The sequence below is a fragment of the Schistocerca americana genome, chromosome 2 (assembly GCF_021461395.2).
Source record: "Schistocerca americana isolate TAMUIC-IGC-003095 chromosome 2, iqSchAmer2.1, whole genome shotgun sequence".
Taxonomy (NCBI): domain Eukaryota; kingdom Metazoa; phylum Arthropoda; class Insecta; order Orthoptera; family Acrididae; genus Schistocerca; species Schistocerca americana.
The window spans coordinates 11,422,446-11,445,100 of NC_060120.1; the positions used below are offsets into that span (position 1 = coordinate 11,422,446).

General features: G+C 42.3%; 1 protein-coding gene across 2 annotated transcripts in view; it reads right to left on the bottom strand.

Moving 5' to 3' along the window:
• Positions 1 to 22,655, bottom strand: part of LOC124595296 (androgen-dependent TFPI-regulating protein-like) — a 227,848-nt gene that overhangs the window by 172,401 nt on the left and 32,792 nt on the right. Inside the window, exon 1 of one of the 2 annotated variants that reach the window (XM_047133981.1) lies at positions 13,836 to 14,089. The exons of the other annotated variant lie outside the window; for it this stretch is intronic. Coding sequence (XP_046989937.1) covers positions 13,836 to 14,000 — 165 coding nt within the window. The 5' untranslated portion in view covers positions 14,001 to 14,089. Of the gene's footprint in view, positions 1 to 13,835; positions 14,090 to 22,655 lie in introns of those variants that run through there. 2 annotated transcript variants of the gene reach the window in all.

Below are 22,655 nucleotides of genomic sequence, written 5' to 3' on the forward strand. Positions count from 1 at the left end.
TATTATTATTATTATTATTATTATTATTACCAGTGACCTAAACGTCTACAGCAAACAGCACACAGAGCTCCAGCCGTGGCGTCAGTTACCTGATGGCCTGCCGGGTCACATAACGCCCAGCCCCATCATGAGAGTAAAACAGACGTCAACTTTTAACATCCTAACCTTCTTGGACACATCACTGCCAAAATCTTTAACCGAGCTGGAAGTGACGACCTACATGCTTCAAAAGTCATGAAGATTAATTTCACACTATCGGGTATACCTACTGGGAACTCACATAAGAAGTTAACTATTGACCTTCCAACATCTCGATGTCAACTATTTCACCTTTTAGTGCGGCCACGGAGGATTCAAAATTAGTCCCTCCAAAACCAAGAACGCATCCACTGGTTCCACGTCCAAGGCCGTTTGCGAAAAGTGCAACACGGAGAAGGAATTACCCGAATTGCGCCACACCTTGTGACAGTGGCTACAGGTGTGCAAGCAATACGTGATACGTTTTGCAGCGAGATGGGGTATACGTAGGCCGAGCAGAGCCCTCTCGTATCGGTCCGACAGGGTCTGTGTTTCGCCTAGTGTAGTCGGTGCAGAGCTGTCACGCAAGGTGGAAACAATACAGTGAGTACCAGAATGCCTCGTCGACGTCAAAGGGAGCCATATCGACATGCGAGCCATATCGACATTCGAACGGGGCAGAATGATCAGTCTCCGGGAAACGGGGTTGATGCCGTCACATTTCGGCTCGCACAGGGCATGCTGCTACGACAGTGATGCCTGTGTGGAAGCAGTGGATAGAGGAATGTCGTACGCGGCGACGAGCGAGAACTGGACGACGGAACATGACCACAGCACGGAATGACCGCCATCTTGTTCGCATGGCCATTACGGACCGTTCAGCGTCATCCACTGTGTTGGTCCGTCCCTGGAGCACTGCAACAGGTGTGAACTTGTCTCCATCGACGGTTCGTCGCCGTCTGCTGCAGGTTGGACTGGTTGCACGCCTGCCATTACGTCGGCTTCCATGGTCCAGTAACCACAAGCTCCCCCAATTGCAATGGACACGTGAACACCGTCACTCGGGTGATGAGTGGCAACATCTAATCTTTTCGGATGAGTCCCACTTCAACGTGTCATACAGTGATGTGTCCGGCGGGCTGCATTGTGGAGCGGCATAGCGGACAAACACCAGGTGTGATGGTTTGGGGCGTCATTGGTTACAAGAACCGATCTCGCCTCGTTCGTATTGCGGGCACTTCAAACGGTTCAAATGGCTCTGAGCACTATGGGACTTAACATCTGAGGTTATCAGTCCCCTAGAATTTAGAACTACTTAAACCTAACTAACCTAAGGACATCACACACATCCGTGCCCGAGTCAGGATTCGAACCTGCGACCGTAGCAGCAGAGCGGTTCCAGACTGAAGCGCCTACAACCATTCGGACACAGCGGCCGGCCTTATGCCTCTCCTTCCTACTGTATATCAGGGCTTCCTTCTTATTCCATCTCTTCATACACGAGCCAGTCCCGACGTCACTCTCCCAGTCGATCTGCATACCGGGGGACAGCGGTTCGAATCCCTGTCCGGCTATCTAGCTTTAGATTTCCCGTGGTTTCCTGAAATATCTTAAAGGGAATTAAGGGATGATTCCTTTAAAAATATTACAGTCGACCTTCTTTCCAATCCATCCGAAAACTGAACTTGTGATCCGCCTCTTATCACCTCGTTGTCGATGGGGCAGTAAACCCTAATCTTTCAGTCTTCTTCATACTCCATGTTTCCTATGTTTCCTCTTTCAATATATCCCTTCCCAGTTTAGATTCTTTTCTGAACGCATGTCAGCCGGCCGCGATGGTCGAGCGGTTGTAGGCGCTTCAGTCCGGAACCGCGCGACTGCTACGGTCGCAGGTTCGAATCCTGCCTCGGGCATGGATGTGTGTGACGTCCTTAGGTTAGTTAGCTTTAAGTAGTTCTAAGTTCTAGGGGACTGATGATCTCAGATGTTATGTCCCATAGTGCTCAGAGCCATTTGAACCATTTGAACGCATGTCGTATTTTTAAATGTTTTTCTCCAACCTTTACCACCTTTCTAAATAGAAGAGAAAATAGGAAAAAGTTCAATTGTAAATGTCGTCAATAAAAGTAACTTTTTTAATATCTTAAAATAAGTGTGAATCTCTTCAGTGCTTTATCTTACTTGTATCGATTATTTTATTTAAAAAATAGGCTGAAGTGCGGAATATTGATTCTGCTGCCATCTCATCTTCCTTTCGTACGACGCAAGAGGAGTGAAATAACAGTAAAGATTAGTGATCAAACGGTTGATGTACAAGACTGAATAACGAAACATCCAAATCCACTAACAATACGTGTAAAATGTATCTATTCAAAAACAGCAGACAAAAATTCGATGACGCCTGTTTAAAACACAGTCTTCACTCTTTCCAATCTTACGATGAAAGCGTAGACGAGATGTGGTATAAATTCAGGGAAACAGTTCCGACGGCGATTTAGAGATATATACCAAATAAATTAATAAGAGACGGAACTGACCTATGGTGCACAAAACGGGCCAGAACACTGTTTCAGAAGTAACGAAAGAAAGCAGGCCAACTTTAAAAGAACACAAAATTCTCATTACTGGCGAAGTTTTACAGAAGTCGAAATTTGCAGACACCTGGACAGCTATAAGTTCTCATACGAGTAGAGAGTGCATTGAAGATCTCTACGAGGGGGAAAACTTGTCTGACGACGTGATAGAACAAGAAACAGGTATCGACAGGGAAGCAGTACGGGATCCAGTATTAGAAACACAAGCTCTGGAAGACTGAAGATCAAATAAGGCAGAAGGGATTGGTAGCACTCCATCCGGATTTGTAAAATCACTGGAGGAAGTATTCCCGTTGGTATGTAGATTGTATGAAACTGGCGATATACTATCAGACTGGAAAATGGGTTCGAAAATGTAAAATGGTGCAAGAAGTTCCAAATTCTGAGAAAAATAGGGGTAAAATACAGGGAAAGGCGGGTAATACAATATAAGCAAGAACCAAGATGGAACTGGACCGTGGCGGCTTGTCGCACTGTATCAATATCGACATAATCTCATCTTTGGCTGTAAGATGTTGCCCAGGGAGTGCAACTCACTCTGATGTGGCCTGGAGGGCTGGATTGCTGGGCGCGCAATCGAATACGACATTTGGTATGATAAAGGATGTATCAATCGAGTAACCACGTGGAGAGGAGGCCCTTTGCAGCCACCCACCTGTCTCTGTGTTGCCGTAAACTGAGAAGGATATGCAGGGGTCATGTTGGCCTGTGTTTGGCTTGCAGTGCCGGGGAACGTCAGGAGTGGATTATTGAAAATTCGCCGACTGTCAGAGGCGTGTCTACCGGAATTTCTGGATGCTGTGGTTCTGTTTATTGGTAATGAAGTCCGCGACTCTATGGAATATTGCAGGCTGATTTGTATGAGCAAGAATTTGTGTCATAAAGGTCTGTTAAATATTTTAACCAACTCTTTGTATATTGCATCTTATTGGAAGTTCGATCAGTGAATTTGAAGTGTCACGTGGTGCCTTTAATTTATTGTAATTTTGGTGTCTCCCTCTACAAGGAAGCTTGTTGTGAAGTTCGTTGGCAGTGTGTTATTCATATGTGTATAAGTGTTTAATTCTCGGCTTCCTTGTCAGCTGGTTTTTGTTCTGGCGCACGTATTGGTCGAGGTTTAATATTATCACAGACTGTCTGTTCTTGATGCGAAAGTGGAATTTCATGTTGACGCATCTCATCAGGATTGTTGTTAAGAACAGTGTGACTTATGTTTAATTTGAACATTTTGGATAATTGCTATGCTCAATTTGTAGTTGGCGTTTGGTGGAAGATTAACCGTCTTTCTGGACGTGGCCCCACTGTGTCCCATTCACTACGGCTAATGCGCTGCTCATTCTGCTTCAGGGCGTATACAGGGTGTCCATAAAGTCCCTTTACAAGGTCAAAGTTTCTATACAACTGCAGTTGTTGAAATGTTTTAACAAAATGTCTTTTATTGTAATCACTGTTTACTAAAGTGTGTCCTGGTTTATTGAGACAAAATCGGATGTTCAGACTCATTGAAACTTCAGGACAGTGTTGGATAAAGGGAGGAGCGGGCGACCAAGAACATCCAAGGAAAACATCGATCGCGTTTTAAACGTCTTCACTCGTTCACTTACGAAGTCCATCCGCACTGCTGCCAGACAGTTGCAACAACCGCTTTCAACTGTGCATAAGGTCCTCCACAAGGACTTTCGGTTGTACGCTTACAAAGTGCAACTGCTTCAGACACTTGAGCCAAATGACAAGCCAAAACGGACAGAGTTTGCACTCAACATGCTGGATCGCCTTTCGGAGGATGAAGCTTTCCTCAAGCGAGTTTGTTTCAGTGACGAGGCAACTTTTCATGTTTCTGGGACATTAAACAGACACCAAGTGAGAATCTGGAGTTTTGAACACCCCCAAGTGACTAGGGAGCTTCACCGGGGTAGTCCAAGAGTGAATGTGTGGTGTGAAATCACGTGCAACCGAATAATTGGTCGTTTTTTCTTCAACGAGTCAACAATTACTGCAGATGTTTACCTCTACCTTCTGACCGAATATGTAGCATCACAACTGACTGACTAACAACTATCATTTTCCAGCATGATGGTGCACCACCACATTGGGGACTGCATGTTCGTCGGTTCCTCAATGAGACATTTCCAGGCAGATGGATTGGGAGGGATGGGCCAATTCCTTGGCTACCGCGTTCGCCCGATATCACTCCCTTGGACTTTTTTTATGGGGGTATGTAAAAGGTATCATGTATCAAACACAGATACGGAACATTGCTGACTCGAAGCAAAGAATTCGTAATGACATTGCCACCATTGATGACACAATGCTACAGCGAACATGGCAAGAACTCGAGTACCGTCTTGATGTGCTTCGTGCAACTGAAGGCGCCAATATAGACGTCTATTAAACACTGTCAAAAAAAACTTCTATGAACACTGATTACAATAAAAGAAATGTTGTTAAAATATTTCAACAACTGCCGTTGTAATAAAATGTTGAAGTTGGAAATAGACTTTATGGACACCCTGTATATAGTGTGTTTATTTATTTTGTTGGTTTGTATGGAAATTTTACTTTGTTAGCCTGTACAGTGTTCGTGCCAAGGAACTTTAGATTTTAATGCAGTTGGCTCGGGGTTGGCTTAGTTATTGTTGCAAAAGGATTTGGTATAACTATTAAGGCAACTGTATGTAGTGTTTTAAATTTTCTGCTGACTTGTTAGAAGACTGAAATTTAGAGTATCGCGCCGTATGGAAGCATTAACCATTAGGAGCGTAATCATTATTTATTATAATCTCGGCCGGCGGCTTGATCTTGCACTTATTGGAATTTATTTGTACTGCAGGGAATTTCGTTGAGACTGCAAGTGCTCCGGCGTCGGAACTGTTTACCATATCGTTGTGGGACCCACTCATTCTGGGCCCAGTCGGCTTACACAGCCGACTGTTTTGTGCGATTCTCTGCACAAGTCCAGCGCAGCGAAAGCTCGCGCTGCCCGTCTTCTGCAGTGTTATTTGTTCCAAGCGCAGCCGTGGCCTTTAATGCTACTGTTTGAAGTTAAGCTGAAATCTTAGAGCACTTCTGAGTCACTCTGCTTGTTAATTAAAAGAGGTTCCATTTTATAACCTAATTGCTTCTTTAAGTTATTTAAACATTTTACTAATGGTTGAGCTCTTAATGGTCATTCTAATTAACGTAAATTTTAATTATTTGAATGTTATTGTAGAACCCTGTAAACTTTGCAGAAAGGTCATAATGTGTTTCTTGCGTAATTAATATCTGTCCTGGAAGATTTGTGAGCAAAGTATTGAGTAATATAAGGAAATGAAAGAAAGAAGAGACAGAGGGAAAGTTATGTGCGGATGATAAAGTGATAAAATGAACGTCTTCAGAAAATAGTACAAGTAACAACGAAAAGGGGACCTACAGTTTACGAAAGGAAAGCAGTTTCTTTGTTGAATAGCATATTCCAGTCAAATTGTTCTGTAGTTTATGTATTTGTATTCTGATTACTGTTAATATTCGTATGATGTTTAACTGTCATCATGCGGAAATAACTTTTTTTTTAGCAGGCAACCTATATCTCTGAAGTAGAATAACGGTGTAGCACACGCCAATCCACTACGCCGGTCCCAAGGCGGGCCTCACCTGGCACGTGAACCGGGTGATGGCACCCTTTGGGGACTCTATTGTAGGGTTACAGTGAAGACTTCAGCGACAGTGAAGACGGAGAGAATAGATCCTGGAACTGCAGAACTAGCGGAAGAAACAACACAAGAAAAAATTCACTGTGCGTCTGATTTCCAACAAGCGGCAAAGTGGTGAACGTCTGTTCACCAGAGGTGCGTCTGGAAAATTCCTAAGAGCTGACAATACTGAGTTGGCTCTGAAAGCTGCCTTAAAAGACAAACCAGTTAAATCAGACACAGACACATAAATTACCTATCCACTTGAAATGTAAGTTCACTTTTAAAAACTTCAAACTTTAATAAACTTCCGGAAGGAAAAAGCGCTGCAACAATCATGCTTTACTCATGAATAACCTTATTCAGAAGGACTCAGGATATTTAAGGGAAAACCAGGAAAAGAGTCATGAAGAGAGTGCGAGGGACAGGCAAAATAATGTGAACAGCTCCACTTACTTGGTAATGGTTTATTAATAAGGGGCTGGACCCCCATTTCTCCGTAATTCTTCTTGGAATACTGGCATATAATGACTGTATAGTCTCCAGTGGAATATTATGCCACTCTTCGATCTGAACCTCTTCTAACTCACGTAATGATGAGGGACGCGGAAATCTTCTCCGCAGTCTGTGCCCCAATACCGCCCAGAAGGGTTCGGTAATGTTTAAGTCCGGCGACTGCGCTGGCCAGCGAAGACGTTGAAGTTCAGCTGCATGCACGTCATATCACCACTGTACTGAACTGACTATGTGGGTAAGTGGATTATCGCCCTGAAATATGGCATCATTGTGGGGGAACAACATCTGAGTAACGGTCACATAATCGTTGACTGTAACACGGCCTCTGAGAGTAAAGACGGGACCAGCAGAGTACCACGGTATGGCTGCTCACACCATCTCACTTCCATCTTCATGCTTAACCGTTGGAATCAAGCAGTCAGGACTGTGGGCTTCTTTTGGCGTTCTCCAGACGCGAAACCCGGCCCGATGTTGGAAATACTGCAAACGTTGACTCTTCGGACCATATGAAGTGTTTACATGTTTACATTGAACAGCCGTCCAGGATTTATGCTCCTGACACCACGTTTTAGCCTTCTTTGCGTTGGTGGTCGTCGCTAATGGTTTCGATATAGCAGCAAGTCCGTGAATATTCGCTTTATAGAGATCTCGGCGGACAATGTCGGTAGAAACGGGGTCTCAAAGATGGCTGTTGAGCTCTGCAGGCACTTTAGCCGCGGTAGTTTTGTGTTGTTTTGACACAATTCGTGTTAGCGTACGACGATATCCGTCATTTAGTTTTGATTAGCGACCACTATTACGTTTACACGATGATGTCTTTCAATGTTTTGTGCAGGGTCTCGTGGATGTAGAAACAGTTGCTCTTGAAACATTCAATAAGTTGTCTGTCTTGGTTACTGATGCTCCAACTAATCGAGCCCTCACAATCTACCCTCTTTGGAACTCTGTTAGGTCTTTCCTTGCACGTCGAACTCGGCCTCTGAATGCAAATACGAAGTGTGCACTACTCGTAAACAACCTGCACTGATAAATAGTCCTTAATCAACACTCAGAGTCCGGTGCGACAGGTGCCTTAAGCCGTCGGCACACGGACCGTGCTGTCGAAAGTCAACGTTGAGCGTGGTGAGTTCAACGTGCTGATGATGAACGCTCAGAAATGATGCCACTTGTTCATACGGTACGTGGGCCCCAACGTGGTATACGCCATCACAACGCACTCCAGCGGCAGTTGCGGTATGTTTCCAGTTGGTAAATCACACTGTTTAGTAAACGGGCTGCGTAAAAATCCCACATTAGCTCTATTGAAACACACATTTCCTCCATCGTCCACGAAAAGGTAAGTACCATGTCCAATCAATAAGGACACAGGCTTATAAAAGTTCCATTACAAACAGTGCGATACAAATTTGCAATAATTCTCCACATAAGATAAACATTATTTCATCACTCCCACACTTTAGTAAAACCCCAACGTCAGTATTACTTGACCACTATTCCTACCCAGTAGCAGAATATTTGTAACATGTGAATTACGAAGCGTAAAAGAAAAAGGAGCAAAATATCTTTATACAAGTAGCGCAAGATGTCCTGTAGGTTAAGCCAATCGAACAAAGTCACCCCTCAAAAAAAGGTGAACTTATATTTACATAACATCAAATATTATAGTATATACTTATATTAAACTAATAATAAAGCATGAGAACCTAATAAAAACGCAAATGTTAGGAAAAAAATTTTGAAGTGTTGGAAAGTGAATCTCCACCTCACCATGCAACTTCATGCACAACAGTGACTCCACTCGCAGCGCTAAACCATCAACACACTACTTACATGATATCATAGCATGTTACCACTTGTTGAAAACCTTAATCGTATATATGTTACTAACTGAAATTTAATTATAAAAAATTGTACCAAGAACGATGTGTTTTTGGTGGATCCTCAGTGTGTCGTTGTCTTAAAATGGCATATTCTCATAATATGCAAGTTACAATAATTATTTTTCCACGAGTATGATGTTTCTCATTACTTTTTGGGAACTAATCACACAGTTAATGGGTTCTCCAGTGATTCTCAATTTGCTGGTGCTCATAAACGGCATATATACGTATAGGCTTGAAATGAATACCAATATGGCGCCTCACAACTCTGTACTGAAGGGAGACGGCGTGCGTGTGACGTAGGTGGCGTTGAGCCATCTCATTGGTCAACGCTCAGACGCACACTCCGAATATCTGACCTGCTGGATGTTGCCCTACACTTTCGGAAAGACTCCCGAACGTGCTATTCCACGCTATGACGTCAGAAACTCGGCACGCTCAACGCTCAACGTTCGGATGCGCTGTCCGTGTGCCGACGGCTTTACCTGCGTTGTTGACCGTCAAACAGAACCATCCCTTTACTACCACTGTCCACATTATTTTGCCTATCCTTGTACCTCACTCTGGAACAGGCTTCATTGTAAACAAAAACACAAACTCAATTGCAGAATTTAAATCAATTATTGAAGGATTTCCCACTCTAACATTTAAACCATCAAAGTTTACACTGCTTTAATTACACCGTCGCTAACAACTCAGAAAAACAGACCACAGAAAGAGCTATACAGTAAAGTCTTGACACACTAAATCACATTCCATCGAAAAACGCAGTATTACTTCTTCCAAACAGAAAAATAATGCAAATGGGGAGGGACTCTTAAGCCGGTGCAGAGAGCAGAACACAGTCGTAAAGCCTACATTCTTCAAAAAACTTTCCAAAAAACACAAAAAACATTCATATCACCAAATCGAATTTGTGGAGAAAAACAACTCGATCGCGATGCTCTATATAGACGCTCTGCAATTTAGGTACTCAAAGTAAGAGCTGCCAAGAATCAAGGATTAGATTCAGATCATTACCGATCTATCGTTAAATTCAATTTCAGACCAATATTTAGAAAAAATGATTGTCCACCCAAAAAATTTGATGTTCAGATATTACCTAGAGAAAATATTTACACAACGCCGTTGGAAAAAATAAAATCTAAATGATAAGAAAAACTTCAAAAGAGGTGTTATTCAGACTGCAGAAGAAACTGTTCCTCTTAAAAATAAAAGGAAAAATTTCTGGAGGAATGATGATTGTGATGAGCTAATTACAGGGAGACAGCGAGCCTGGAATATCTGAAACGAAAATAAAAATGATCAGAAAAAGGAAAATTTTATAGAAGTAAGGAAACGTGCATCAAAAGGTCTCAAGAAAACCGAAGTACAACATATAAAAGAAAAATCTAAGGTAAATTGTATCATATTTGAAGCATAACGACACAAGGGGCTTTTACAGGACATTCAAAGATAGTGTAAAGAAGAACACACTACCAAGTTCAAGGTTCATAGATCCAAAAACACAAAAGACTGCATATAATAGCATATAATAAAACTGAGAACTGCAGAATGAGTGCAAACTACTTCAAAGAACTGCAGAACTGCGACCCACCAAAAGAAGAATTTCATTTTGATAACTTAATCAAAATACAACCAGATTCAAAGCCACCAACAAAAGAGGAAATCAGAAAAAACATACAACTGAAAACAAGACAATGCCAGGAGAAAATAATATTTGTTGCTGAATTGTGGAAGCACTCTAGTGACAACCTTATTCTATGTCTAACAGCAATCATGAATTAGATTTGGATAGCAAATAGCTTACCACCAGAATGGACATCGGCATTAGTAAATCCACTACACAAAAAGGATAGAAAAGTGATCCTAACAATCATAGAGTGATCTCCCTCTCGCTAGTGATGTATGAGATCTTTCCCAGGGCGCCTTTAAAGAGAGATGAAGGAACACTCGGTCCACAACAAGGAGAACATCAAGCAGGATTTAGGAAGGGAACGTCTTGCGCACAGTAAATACTAGACCTAAAGAACATAATATGAATGAGAAACTGGAAATATGTAATACCGTTTGTACAGTTTAAAAAGGCATGATAAGGAATTGATACAAATGCAATAATCAGCATCATGAAGGAATTCAGACTCGACAATAAAACAACGAAACTAACAGAATAAACTTCAACAAAAGCAACACCGAAAGCTAAAATTCTAGGGGAGCTGTCAAAACCTTTTGAAATGAAATCAGGAGTAAGACAGGGAGATGCTTTTCAACTGCGCGCTAGAGAAGATAGTGTGAGGAAGGAGGAAGGATATCAATACTAAATGTGTTCAACTAGGAAGAAACTGAAATAGTATCATCATATATTGTCTAGCTTTTGCAGATAACATGGAATTAATTACTGACTCTCTGGAAAGTGCGAAAGAACGAATCACATAACTATAGAAAAAAGCAGACAAAATAGGACTAAAAATATCATTTGAAAAAACCCACACTTCATGACAAATATCAATGATGCCCTCCAAATCTTAAAGTTCATAACAACACAACACCCAAAACAAACTGTCTTCAATGCCTAGGAGAACGGATAATAAGGAATGCTAAAGAAAAGATAGCTATAGAAAAAATATATATAAAAAAAGTGTTTGTCCTGCAACACAAAACTAAGACACTATCTACAGACGAACGGTCTGAAACGCTTTATGCGGCAGACACACTTAAAATAAAATTTGGGGATCTTGGAAAACTGGAAAAGGTGAAAATTCTAAGGAAAATACTTGAATTTAGAAGTAATAGTAATGTTGAATACAAATTAAGAAAAAATAAAGCTCTATTTGAAAACGCAAAAGCTAACAGATGTAATGAAGAAAAGAAGTCAACAGTTTTATGGATACATGTACTGAATGGGAAATATCAGACTAACCAAGCAGACCTTGAACTTACTAAACAGTTAAAAATAAAAAACCACAGGGTTTAGTGAAACTGACAAAGATACGAAAAACACTGGCATTAGAAGCGACATAACAGGTATTAGATCTTCAAAATTGTTTCTATCGTTTAGCAGTACGTGGCTGTAGCAGCAAATGGCGGTGCAGATGGTAGGTCGTAAGTGTCGTACCATAAGCTTAGGCATTTGTAAATATAGTGGCATCAAACGCAATTTGTGATTGCATCATAAAGTTATTCTAAATTGAAGAGCTCAACTTACGAGCCCAATTCTCGTCATTGGCGGGACGTTTCACTTTTCTGCTTTAACATCAAGAAATCTGCAACTGAGGCTCATAAAATGCTGGGCAAGACCTATGGCGAGGCATTGTTGGTGAAATACCGTGTAGAGAATGGTTTAAATTCTTCAAGAACTATGATTTTGCCGTCAGAGGCCGGCACGACGGTGGAAGAGAGAAGGTTTCTGAAGCTACTGCAACAGACGGAAACAATCGCAGCAGGCCGCTATCGAAAGCAGTTGATAACTTCAACTTTTATAGTCCTGTCTTCCTCAGTTACGTGTAATATTACGGTATATTAATAATTTTTACTTATGGACCGTCTGACAGCAACTGAATAAAACACAATTTTAGTGCCATACGCGTTTCGCCTTTATTTTCTGCAAGGCATCATCAGTGGCAGGTTGCGTGGACAGTTTCCTACATATTACGCTCCTGTTGCATTTTTGGTGTTCTTCTTCTTATGAACGCCAATTTGCGGTTTTTTCCCCAATTCCACAACACTATGCACTGAACGCTTGTTTTAAAAAGTTGATTACGTCTGAACCGAACACTAAAAGACAGACAGCCACAATACAGCGATAGACAATAAAAGTTGACTTTGCAGCGTGACAATGCTCAACCGCATGTCGCAAAATCCATCAAAACATACTTGGAAACGTTGAAATGGGAAGTACTACCCCACCCGCCGTGTTCTCCAGACGTTGTTTCTCCTTCTGACTACCGCCTTTTTCAGTCAGTGGACACGGCCTGACTGACCATCACTTCCGATTGTATAAGTAAGTGAAAAATTGGATCGCTTCATGGATCTCCTCATGGGGTTCGTATGCTGCACGAAGTAGGGGAGAAACGAGTGACCAGCGAGGCCGATTCTTTGAAACGTAAGTTTTTTCTAATTTTCTCACAATAAAGTCTCAAACATCGAGAAGAAATGGCGGACGCAAACTTGTAGACTTAATAACAGAATACTTTTTAGAGAGGCAACACAAAATGCAGGATTTAAGGAAAGAAAGAGATCTGCAAAAGGAAGGAATTCGATCCACAAAAAGAAGGAACGGCGATCTCGAAGGATGAAGGAGGTCAGGGAGAAACGAAAATTAAACACACAGAGGTGAAACTAAAGTTGATTTATCGTATCCTCGAAAAGGGCTATTCGAATAAATTAGTAAATATACATGTCACTGTACGTAGTGTACCTTAACTTGAAAAATAGGCGAAACTGTACTAATTTCGGGGGCAAAGTCTACCACCGTAGAGCTTTTTCAGCACTGTCTCTGCTTTAAAGTAAAATGAACTTTTAATATCTACGTAGTCGCAAGTTACGAACATGACAGCCGGCCGAAGTGGCCGTGCGGTTAAAGGCGCTGCAGTCTGGAACCGCAAGACCGCTACGGTCGCAGGTTCGAATCCTGCCTCGGGCATGGATGTTTTTGATGTCCTTAGGTTAGTTAGGTTTAACTAGATCTAAGTTCTAGGGGACTGGTGACCTCAGCAGTTGAGTCCCATAGTGCTCAGATCCATAGTGCTCAGAGCCACGAACATGACATCTGTAGTAGAATACTTAGTATTTTGTGTATTTAAGAGAAAGCAGTCAAAAGCATGTGATCTGAGAGATGGGTGGTAGAACTAGGAGACATCTTAAGTAAGATGCTACTGAACGTCGACAGAAGCTGTACGGAACGACGAACTTAGTGATGCTCTAAAAGAAGATAGGAGAAATAAGTCAATGAAGAAAGACCATGTTTCACATGACATTTGCTAATGCACTGAAGGGAAAACTACAGAGTGGCGAAGCTTCCAGTATCTATCACATATTACTGACATAGCTGTTCGTAAGAAGTGTATAGGTAAGGAGAATAACAAGTGATTGGATGGACTGTTGGCGAACGCCGTCAAAATCGGTGGAAGCACAAATGGATGAGTAAAATATAGTACCTGATTCCAGACGGATACGTATTCCAGAGAATAGCAGGCAGAGAAAGACCATACGTCCACGCCGTCCTGTATCATCCAGTACACAATTTCTGCGAGTCCCACGTAAATCGCCAGGCTGTGGCCAGCGCAGCCGAAGTGGAAGAGAAGTGCTGGAGATAACGCCATGGAGAACGGCGGCGGTGCACGTTCGGCGTACAAGCGTCGTGAACTGTGGGCACAACTTCCAGCTGTTCCGCTCAGAATTTGTACACGTATCTCCTAAGCTGACTGAGGCAAACACTCAGTGTCGTATTTGCTTCTGTTGCGCGCTGAGGCAGCCTCTCGGAGATAACAGAGCATCCTGTGGCATTCAGCTGGACTGTGCTGGACTGAGATAGCACCCCCCCCCCCCCCCCCCCCCAATTGGGAATGATACGAGAAACATCGTCGACTAGCAATGCATCAGGCCCCCAACCTAGACCTTATTCTATTCGCTTTAGATCCCATAGCGTGGCATGACGTAGTACAGAGCATATGAAAAGCTATGCGAGCCAAAAAAAAAGTATTAAACAAGACAAGGGACACTTAAGTGTTTTTCTAATTTTGTCTGCTGTAATAATTATTTTGTAATGAAATACTGTATACTGATTTTAACTGTGTCATTTTCGTATTGAGACTGGAAATGGTAATTAATTAATCGGAAAAAGAAGTCATTTGTCACAATTTCCTTCTGTGACTCTTGGAATAAACATTTATTTTACAGCTTCGATCTTTCATTGCTCTAACCATTTTGTTTTATATATTCGATGTCCTGGAATGGTAATATCTAGGTTCCCTGTTCTTTATGCCGGCCGCTGTGGCCGAGCGGTTCTAGGCACTTCAGTCCGGAACCACGCTGCTGCTACGGTCGCAGGTTCGAACCCTGCCTCGGCCATGAATGTGTGTGATGTCCTTAGGTTAGTTATGTTTAAGTAGTTCTAAGTTCTAGGGGACTGATGACCTGAGATGTTAACTCCCATAGTCCTTAGAGCCACTTGAACCATTTTTGTATTTTATGCAAAAACAATTGGTGCTTCTTTTCACAGAAGAGGTACATATTTTCCTATTTTAACTGTGCTGCTTACGACAATTTAACTCTCGTCATTTTTACTGACTATATCAATGTTACCATTATTCAGCACAGAAGAGGAATTCATGGCCAGCGGCGTCAAACCAGTTAGAAATATACGTACATACACATACACACACACACACACACACACACACACACACACACACACACACACACACACACACACACACACATATATATATATATATATATATATATATATATATATGTGTGTGTGTGTAAATGTAAAATTGTTACCTTCTGAAGAAGACAAATTTATATTTATCGAAACCTAGGTAAAGAATTTATTTATCCATTGCAACTGATCGGCTGTATATATATATATATATATATGCCGGCCGCACCGCCGCCGTTCTCCATGGCGTTATCTCCAGCACTTCTCTTCCACTTCGGCTGCGCTGGCCACAGCCTGGCGATTTACGTGGGACTCGCCGAAATTGTGTACTGGATGATTATATATATATATATATATCAGTTGCAATGGATAAAGAAATTCTTTACCTAGGTTTCGACAAATATAAATTTGTCTTCTCCAGAAGGTAACAATTTTAATTTGTGAGCTCTGCAAGATCCATGAGATATTTTGTATTAACGTGACAAACACTAACTCTAGGGCTATATTTTATTTTTGACACACGGATCTATGCCGACAATTGTAAAAACGGCGATGGTTCATTAGTCCTTACTAATGTAAAATTGTTACCTTCTGAAGAAGACAAATTTATATTTGTCTAAACCTAGTTAAAGAATTTCTTTATCCATTGCAACTGGTCGGCTGTTTATAATTTTATTACGTGAAACCGTTGCTGTTGTGCAGCTTTGTCCGCGTCTGCTCAAAAATGGTTCTAATGGCTCTGAGCACTATGGGACTTAACATCTGAGGTCATCAGTCCCCTATAACTTAGAACTACTTAAACCTAACCAACCTAAGGACATCACACAACACGCATGCCCGAGGCAGGATTCGAACCTGTGATCGGAGTAGCAGCGTGGTTCCGGACCGAAGCACCTAGAACCGCTCGGGCGCAGCCCGGGTTTGCCGAGCGCTGTTGGCAAGCGGGGTGAACCAAGTCCTTGTGAGGCAAACTGACGAGCTACTTGACTAAAGTAGCGGCTACGGTCAAAAAAACTGAGCGACGTGCTAACCGCGTGCCCCTTCATATGAGCATCCAGTGACGCCTTCGGACTAAGGTTGACACTGCGGTCGGTCGGTACTGTTGGGTCTTCAACGCCTGTTCGGACTGACTAGTTTCTTTATGGGATTTTTATAACAAACTTTTACTACTTAGTTTCACTTCACACATTGTAATAGTATTTTTAATTTTTTATTCATACTTAATTTTAAAATAGTCCCTGAAGCATTTGTTGGATGTTTATTTAGGCCTTCAATTTTTTTTCCAAATTTAGCAATAGCTTTACTGACACCACGTGCAGTGCATACTTTGCTGTATAATTTTCTGTCCTGTATACGTGGAAAATACAGTTAACAGGCATTCAAAATAATTGTTATACATGTGTGTAACTTTTGTAGTACACTCATTCTCATAAATGAAGGATAACTGCAGAATGTGGTGCCACACAACGTGGCACTACACAAAACTGGCGCTGACAGCATAGACGTATAGGGAACACACACGACACAGATCTGTAAGTACAAGGTATTGGTGATAAGTTGAGAAACCCGTCCCGAATCACATGTGCTACAAAACGCCACTGTTTCCTGCGCATGTACCCCGACATCAATATGGGATATGATCACCATGCACACGTACACAGGCCGTACAACAGGTTGGCATACTCTGGATCAGGTGGTCGAGCAGATGCTTGGGTATAGCCTCCTATTCTTACACCAGTGCCTGTCGGAGCTCCTGAAGTGTCGTAGGGGTTTGAAGACGTGCAGCGATACGTCGAACGAGAGCATCCCAGACGTGCTCTATCGGGTTTAGGTCTAGAGAACAGGCAGGCCACTCCATTCGCTTGATATCTTCTGTTTCAAGGTACTCCTCCACGATGGCAACTCGGTGGGGCCGTGCGTTATCAACCATCGGGAGGGAGATGGGAGCCACAGCATCCCTGAAAAGGCGGACATACTGGTGCAAAATAACGTCCCCATACACCTCACCTGCTACAGTTCCTCTATCAAAGATCTGCAGGGGTGTACATGCACCAATCATAATCCCAACCTACACCATCAAATCACGACTATCATACAGGTCCCTTTCAAGGACATTAAGAGGTTGGCATCTGGTTCCTGGTTCACGCCGGCCAGAATCACTGTTCAGACTATACCTGAACTCGTCCTTCAACATAACCTGGTACCACTGTTCCAGTAACCATGTACTGTGTTCTTGATACCAGGATTTACGGGCTTTCCTGTGACCAAAGGTCAGTGGAATGCACCTTGGAGGTCTCCAGGCGAAGACACCATGTCTGTTCAGTCGTCTGTAGGCTGTGCGTCTGGAGACAACTGTTCCAGTGGCTGCGGTAAGGTCCCGAGCAACGCTACCTGCAGTACTCCGTGGCCGTCTGCGGGCACTGATGGTGAGATATCGGTCTTCTTGTGGTGTTGCACACTGTGGACGTCCCCTAGTGTAGCGCTTGGACACGTTTCCTGCCTGCTGGAATCGTTGCCATAATCTTGAGATCACACTTCGTGGCACACGGAGGGCCCGTGCTACAACCTGCTGTGTTTGACCAGCCTCCAGTCGCCCTGGTATTCTACCCCTCATAAACTCATCAATATGTGTTCTTTGAGCCATTCTCGACACACCGTCACCATTAGCACGTCTGAAAACGTCTGCACTGTACTCTGACATGCACCAGCACTCCACTGCTTATGTGGACTGCTGCCAGCGCCACCGTGCGACGACCGCAGGCCACATGCACCGCATGGTCATACCCTGAGGTGACTTAAACCTGCAAACCGCCCACCAGAGCGTTGTTCCACCATGTATCAGCATTATCCTTAATTTATGAGCAAGAGTGTACAATTGCGTCTTACAGTCTGGTATACAGTTTAGTTTATACCGATCTTCTCTTTAAGTTTCTTAATGTCCTTATCTTTTACTCTCCGTTATACATACACTTGTCTTTTTATCAGAATTTCAGATATAACTTCTCTCATGTCTCTAAATAATGCAGCATTGCGAAGGAAAAAGCGCAATGACTCCCATATATAAAAAGGGTAAAAGAACGAACGAGCATAATTACAGATCAGTATCCTTTACATCGTTTTTTTTGTAGAATTCTTGAGCATAACTTGCGTCCGATTGTAATAAATTTCCCTGGAACACAAAAGCTTCTGCCCCATACCAGCACGGGTTTGGAAAGGTCCTCTTGGTGCGAAACACGGCTTGCTGTTTTCTCACATTATATCTTACAAACCATGGGTGGAGGAAAACAGACAGATTCCATATTCGTAGATTTCCCGGAAAGCGTATGGCACAGTGTTCCACTACTGATTGTTAACGAAGGTCCAAGCACACGAATAAGGTTCACAGATGTGTGAGTGGCTCGAAAACTTATTAGGTAATAGAGCACAGTACATTGTCCTCGATGCGATCGCTCTTTTTCTCTATACAAGAAAATGAACTGAAGGACAGGATGAGCAGAAATTCTCGGCTGTTTGCTGATGGCGCTATGGTGTGCGGAAAGGTGTCGTCGTTAAGTGACTGTAGGAGGACGCAAGAGGACTTGGACATTAGTTTGTAGTTTGTGTGACGAATGACAGCTTGCTCTAAATGTCGAAAAATGCAAATGATTGCGGATGAGTAGGAAAAACAATTCTACAGTCTTCCAGCGCAGCATTAGCTCGACACAATCATGTCGTTTAAATATCTAGACGTAACGTTGCAGAGCGATAAGAGACGGAAAAAGCACGTAAGGACAGTGGTAGGGAAGATGAATGGTCGACTTCGGTTTATTGGGAGAATTTTCGGGTAGTGTAACTAATCTAGAAAGGAGAACCAGTAGAGAACGCTAGTGCGGCCAATTCTTGAGTACTGCTCGAGTGTTTGGGATTCCCTCCCCCGTCAGGTCGGAATAAAGGAAGACATCGAAGAAATTCAGGAAAGTTCTTTTCATGAGGCACTATTTAGAGTACCTGCATCACTAAAAATGAAGACTGAACTGCGGTACTACTCAGTTGTTTAGAAGATAAAAAATTACAATCTCACCACAGTTATTTAAAGGAAATAAGAAGCACGGGATCACCTGTGATGGACGAGCTTGTGATTGTTTTACAATTTTAATTTGACTCAAAACAGAATTTATTATAAACCTCAATTCGGACATTTGCCCTCTTCCTGATGCAATATACAAATCTTCACTTTAACTGAATTACATGAACACGAATAAGAATCATTTTGCGTCCGCAACCAAAGTCATAGATAGTAGCCACGGTGAATTATCAACCATAAACAATCGTTCTTATTTAACCATATCTCAAAGGACTACTAACACTACACACTTCCAACGAAAGGTTACACAGCCACATAATACCACAACTTCATCAAAAGACAAAGATATCAAAGCGTAATAAAACTGAACTGTCCTCATAAAGGTCCACAGTGAAACATGCTTATACTAAAAATGCAAAGTGGGACAATCAAGGTCGCAAACTGGCACACAGGAAAATTAACAAGTTGCACATTCATTAAAGATACACAAATGATTAACATAAGTGTTAAATAACAATGGCTAGTAATAATTCAACTAGTAAAATAACTTACAGAAACGCTGATATTAACGAAGTGGCCTCACTTAACTTTAGATAACAGCGTTAAGGCCCACTGAAACACTTTGGAAGCAACAACACTACGGCCGGCAGGCAATACGAGCGTTCACTCCCCACGGCTTGTGCACGGGCTCACTGGCAGCCGGTATATATATTTGTATATAGTCCGACCGGCGTCACAATGGGCAGTCCTGACAAGTATCCATAACCGCACCGACGCCAGGGAACGAGCAGACTTAACAAATGGCCTGCAGCACAAATTGATTGCAATGAAAACAAGGGCAAATCACAGCCACACTGGAATATATAATAAGCATGGCCCCAAATTCTTATGGAGCAATACTCTACCATTACCCGTCTTCCAGTAAATTAGCAGTAAACTCAGAGATCACTTCCAGTCGCCTTAAAGCACTTTCAACATTAAATAAACATACCATATCCTGCCGTGACAAATATTAAACCATTAATTCTACGGCTGCCGGGCGCGTACACAACGGAAACCAGTCCCCAAGCGGTCAATATGTCCTAAAACAAGTTAAAACTTGCATAGAAACCACTTAAAATGCAAACTCCACGGATGATGAGAAACGAAATGAGGATCACCAGCCTCCTTAAAATAGCTACTGTGGAGCCACGTTCAGAACCATCTCCGGCAGCAGTCTTCTTAGTTAAACACAGAATAAAAGTCATACGTAACTCGGAACTTGCAAATTATGAGCTGGGAAGCTGTTCAGCGTGAGACAGCGAACCCACCACAGTTTTGCACATCAAGGCGCCCATGATCGGCACCGTACATCCGGCGCCACAAAAGACGAGGACGGCGAGCACGGCGAGGCCCATGCACCACGGTTAGGGACACCGGCTCGTTTTCAACACAAGTTGGCTCGTTGAACGCCGACTGGAGACTCTCTCGTGACACGTTCACCCGGAAAATCGCCGGGGGGAGCAGTCAAAGATAGCAGGACAGCCGAATATCGATATCAGCGATGCAAGTAGAACACCCTAGCGCCACCCGGCACGGCTCGAAGACATTAAAAGCCGATTTAATGTCTTCATTTGTTGTGAGTAGCTGCTGCATTTGACATAATTATGGTGTTCACAACTGTTCTGTCTGAGTTAAACTATGTACCTTGGATTTCGAAAAATGTATGCTCTAAGAAGGTTCTACTTACGCAGAAGTAACAAAAAGCTTGGACATGGGCGTGAGGAAAGTCTGCAAGGCATGTGAAGAAACTGGGTCAACGAAAACTGACAGAAAACCAATACTGAGCGATCAAGACTGTCGTAGGATCTGCCCTCTTCATCGGCGTACAGCGCAACATGTAAATGTCATCTGGAAAAGTCAGGGTTCAAGTTTCAGATCGAACGGTCAGACAAAAACTTTCTAAAAATTATTTGCGGGAAGGACTCCAAGGAATAAGCCTTGTCTGAACAAAATGCAGAGAGAGAAACATATGCACTGGATTATAGTACACGGAATGGTAGTCTGAATTCTTGCACGTCTCCACTGTCATTTGCACCTATAAATCCTTGATCCTTCCCATCCTCTGTTATGTGAATGTTGAATGAATCTCCACCCCATCCAAATTCTATCAGTCCTGAAACACTATGTATTTCGCCTCACTTTCCACATCCGTTTACCTTGCTCCACAAGGATCCTTTACCATCTCATCAAATTCCTTCTCATTCACCCTGAACACCTCCGAACAATCTACACCATCCTCAAACCATTCTCCAACAATCCTATTGTTTCCACTCTACTTTCCAACCCTCATACACCAAAGCCAAATACTATAGAAACTGATTAAAAAGCTAAGGTTTTGCAGTTAGTATAGTTCTGCGGGCTGAGAGTGAAAAACTGAATGGGCAAATATTTAGCATAGAATTTAGTTTGAGCTTAATCTACAGAAGAATATAAAGTGATGAAGTACAAATATTAGTGACATCACAAGTGTTTAAAATTTTGCAATATTCATTGCAAAAAGTAAAAGATACGGGAATGCCTCATTCAATTCCTTCCATGTCGACTCCACTGGGACGGGATAATAAATTAGTCGGACAAAGATACGAAGAGAAAGCAGAGGATTATTCAGCCATTTTTCGACGTGACCATCCTAGCAATCAAGTAATCTAATTTCGGAAAACATGAAACTTCTGTATTGTTGTGAACTGGCACAAATTTGAACTTCACTCTTCCTGAATGCTAGTTATGTGGTATTGAACGAATTGAAGGGGTCGCCGGAAGAAAGTGCTAACCCTCAAATTAGTAAGGATAAGTCTGATCACGCTGTCTGCTACATTCGAGTGCACCACGTGCTGGCATCAAGCAGTTACATTTATACCGCTATAAAAAAAGTATGTAGAGTTGTCATCTGTTTAAATCGGTTTGATTTATTGCATTTATGTTTTTTATTTCCCTTTAATCAATCAGTTTGAAAATCCGCTCTTGTGGACTAGTGCTTTCTTGCGCAGACCCCCTTAATTCTGTTACTTAGTAAGTAACAGTCCACACCAGGGCACTATGAGCATGTAGTTGAAAAATATTTCCTTGATCAAAAGAAGTCAAATGGTATCAAGTGACGGCAAATTCGCAGATTTTCCGGTGAATTTTATTAATTGAAGTTACTCGAGCACTCAGTCGTATGGAAATGAAACGCAGACGAGACAAATATCATAGTATTAGAGGGAGATGAAATAAGATATTACAGAGGGCTACGAAGAATTAACATGAAGTTCGAATTGAAAATGCATTACAAAAGAACGATTACGAAAAAATGAGTTGGAAAAATCTTACCAGAAGATAGACGCTCTACATCATGTTGCGAGATTCGAGATAGTTACCTTGATATTATAAGGGGCGATCAGGAAATTTTCTTCCGAAGGCCTTACAGTACAGAATCGGTATTCCAATCAGGCAAAATCGCCGTGAGTATTGAGGAAATCATCCCACGGACACATCATGTTGGAGATATCC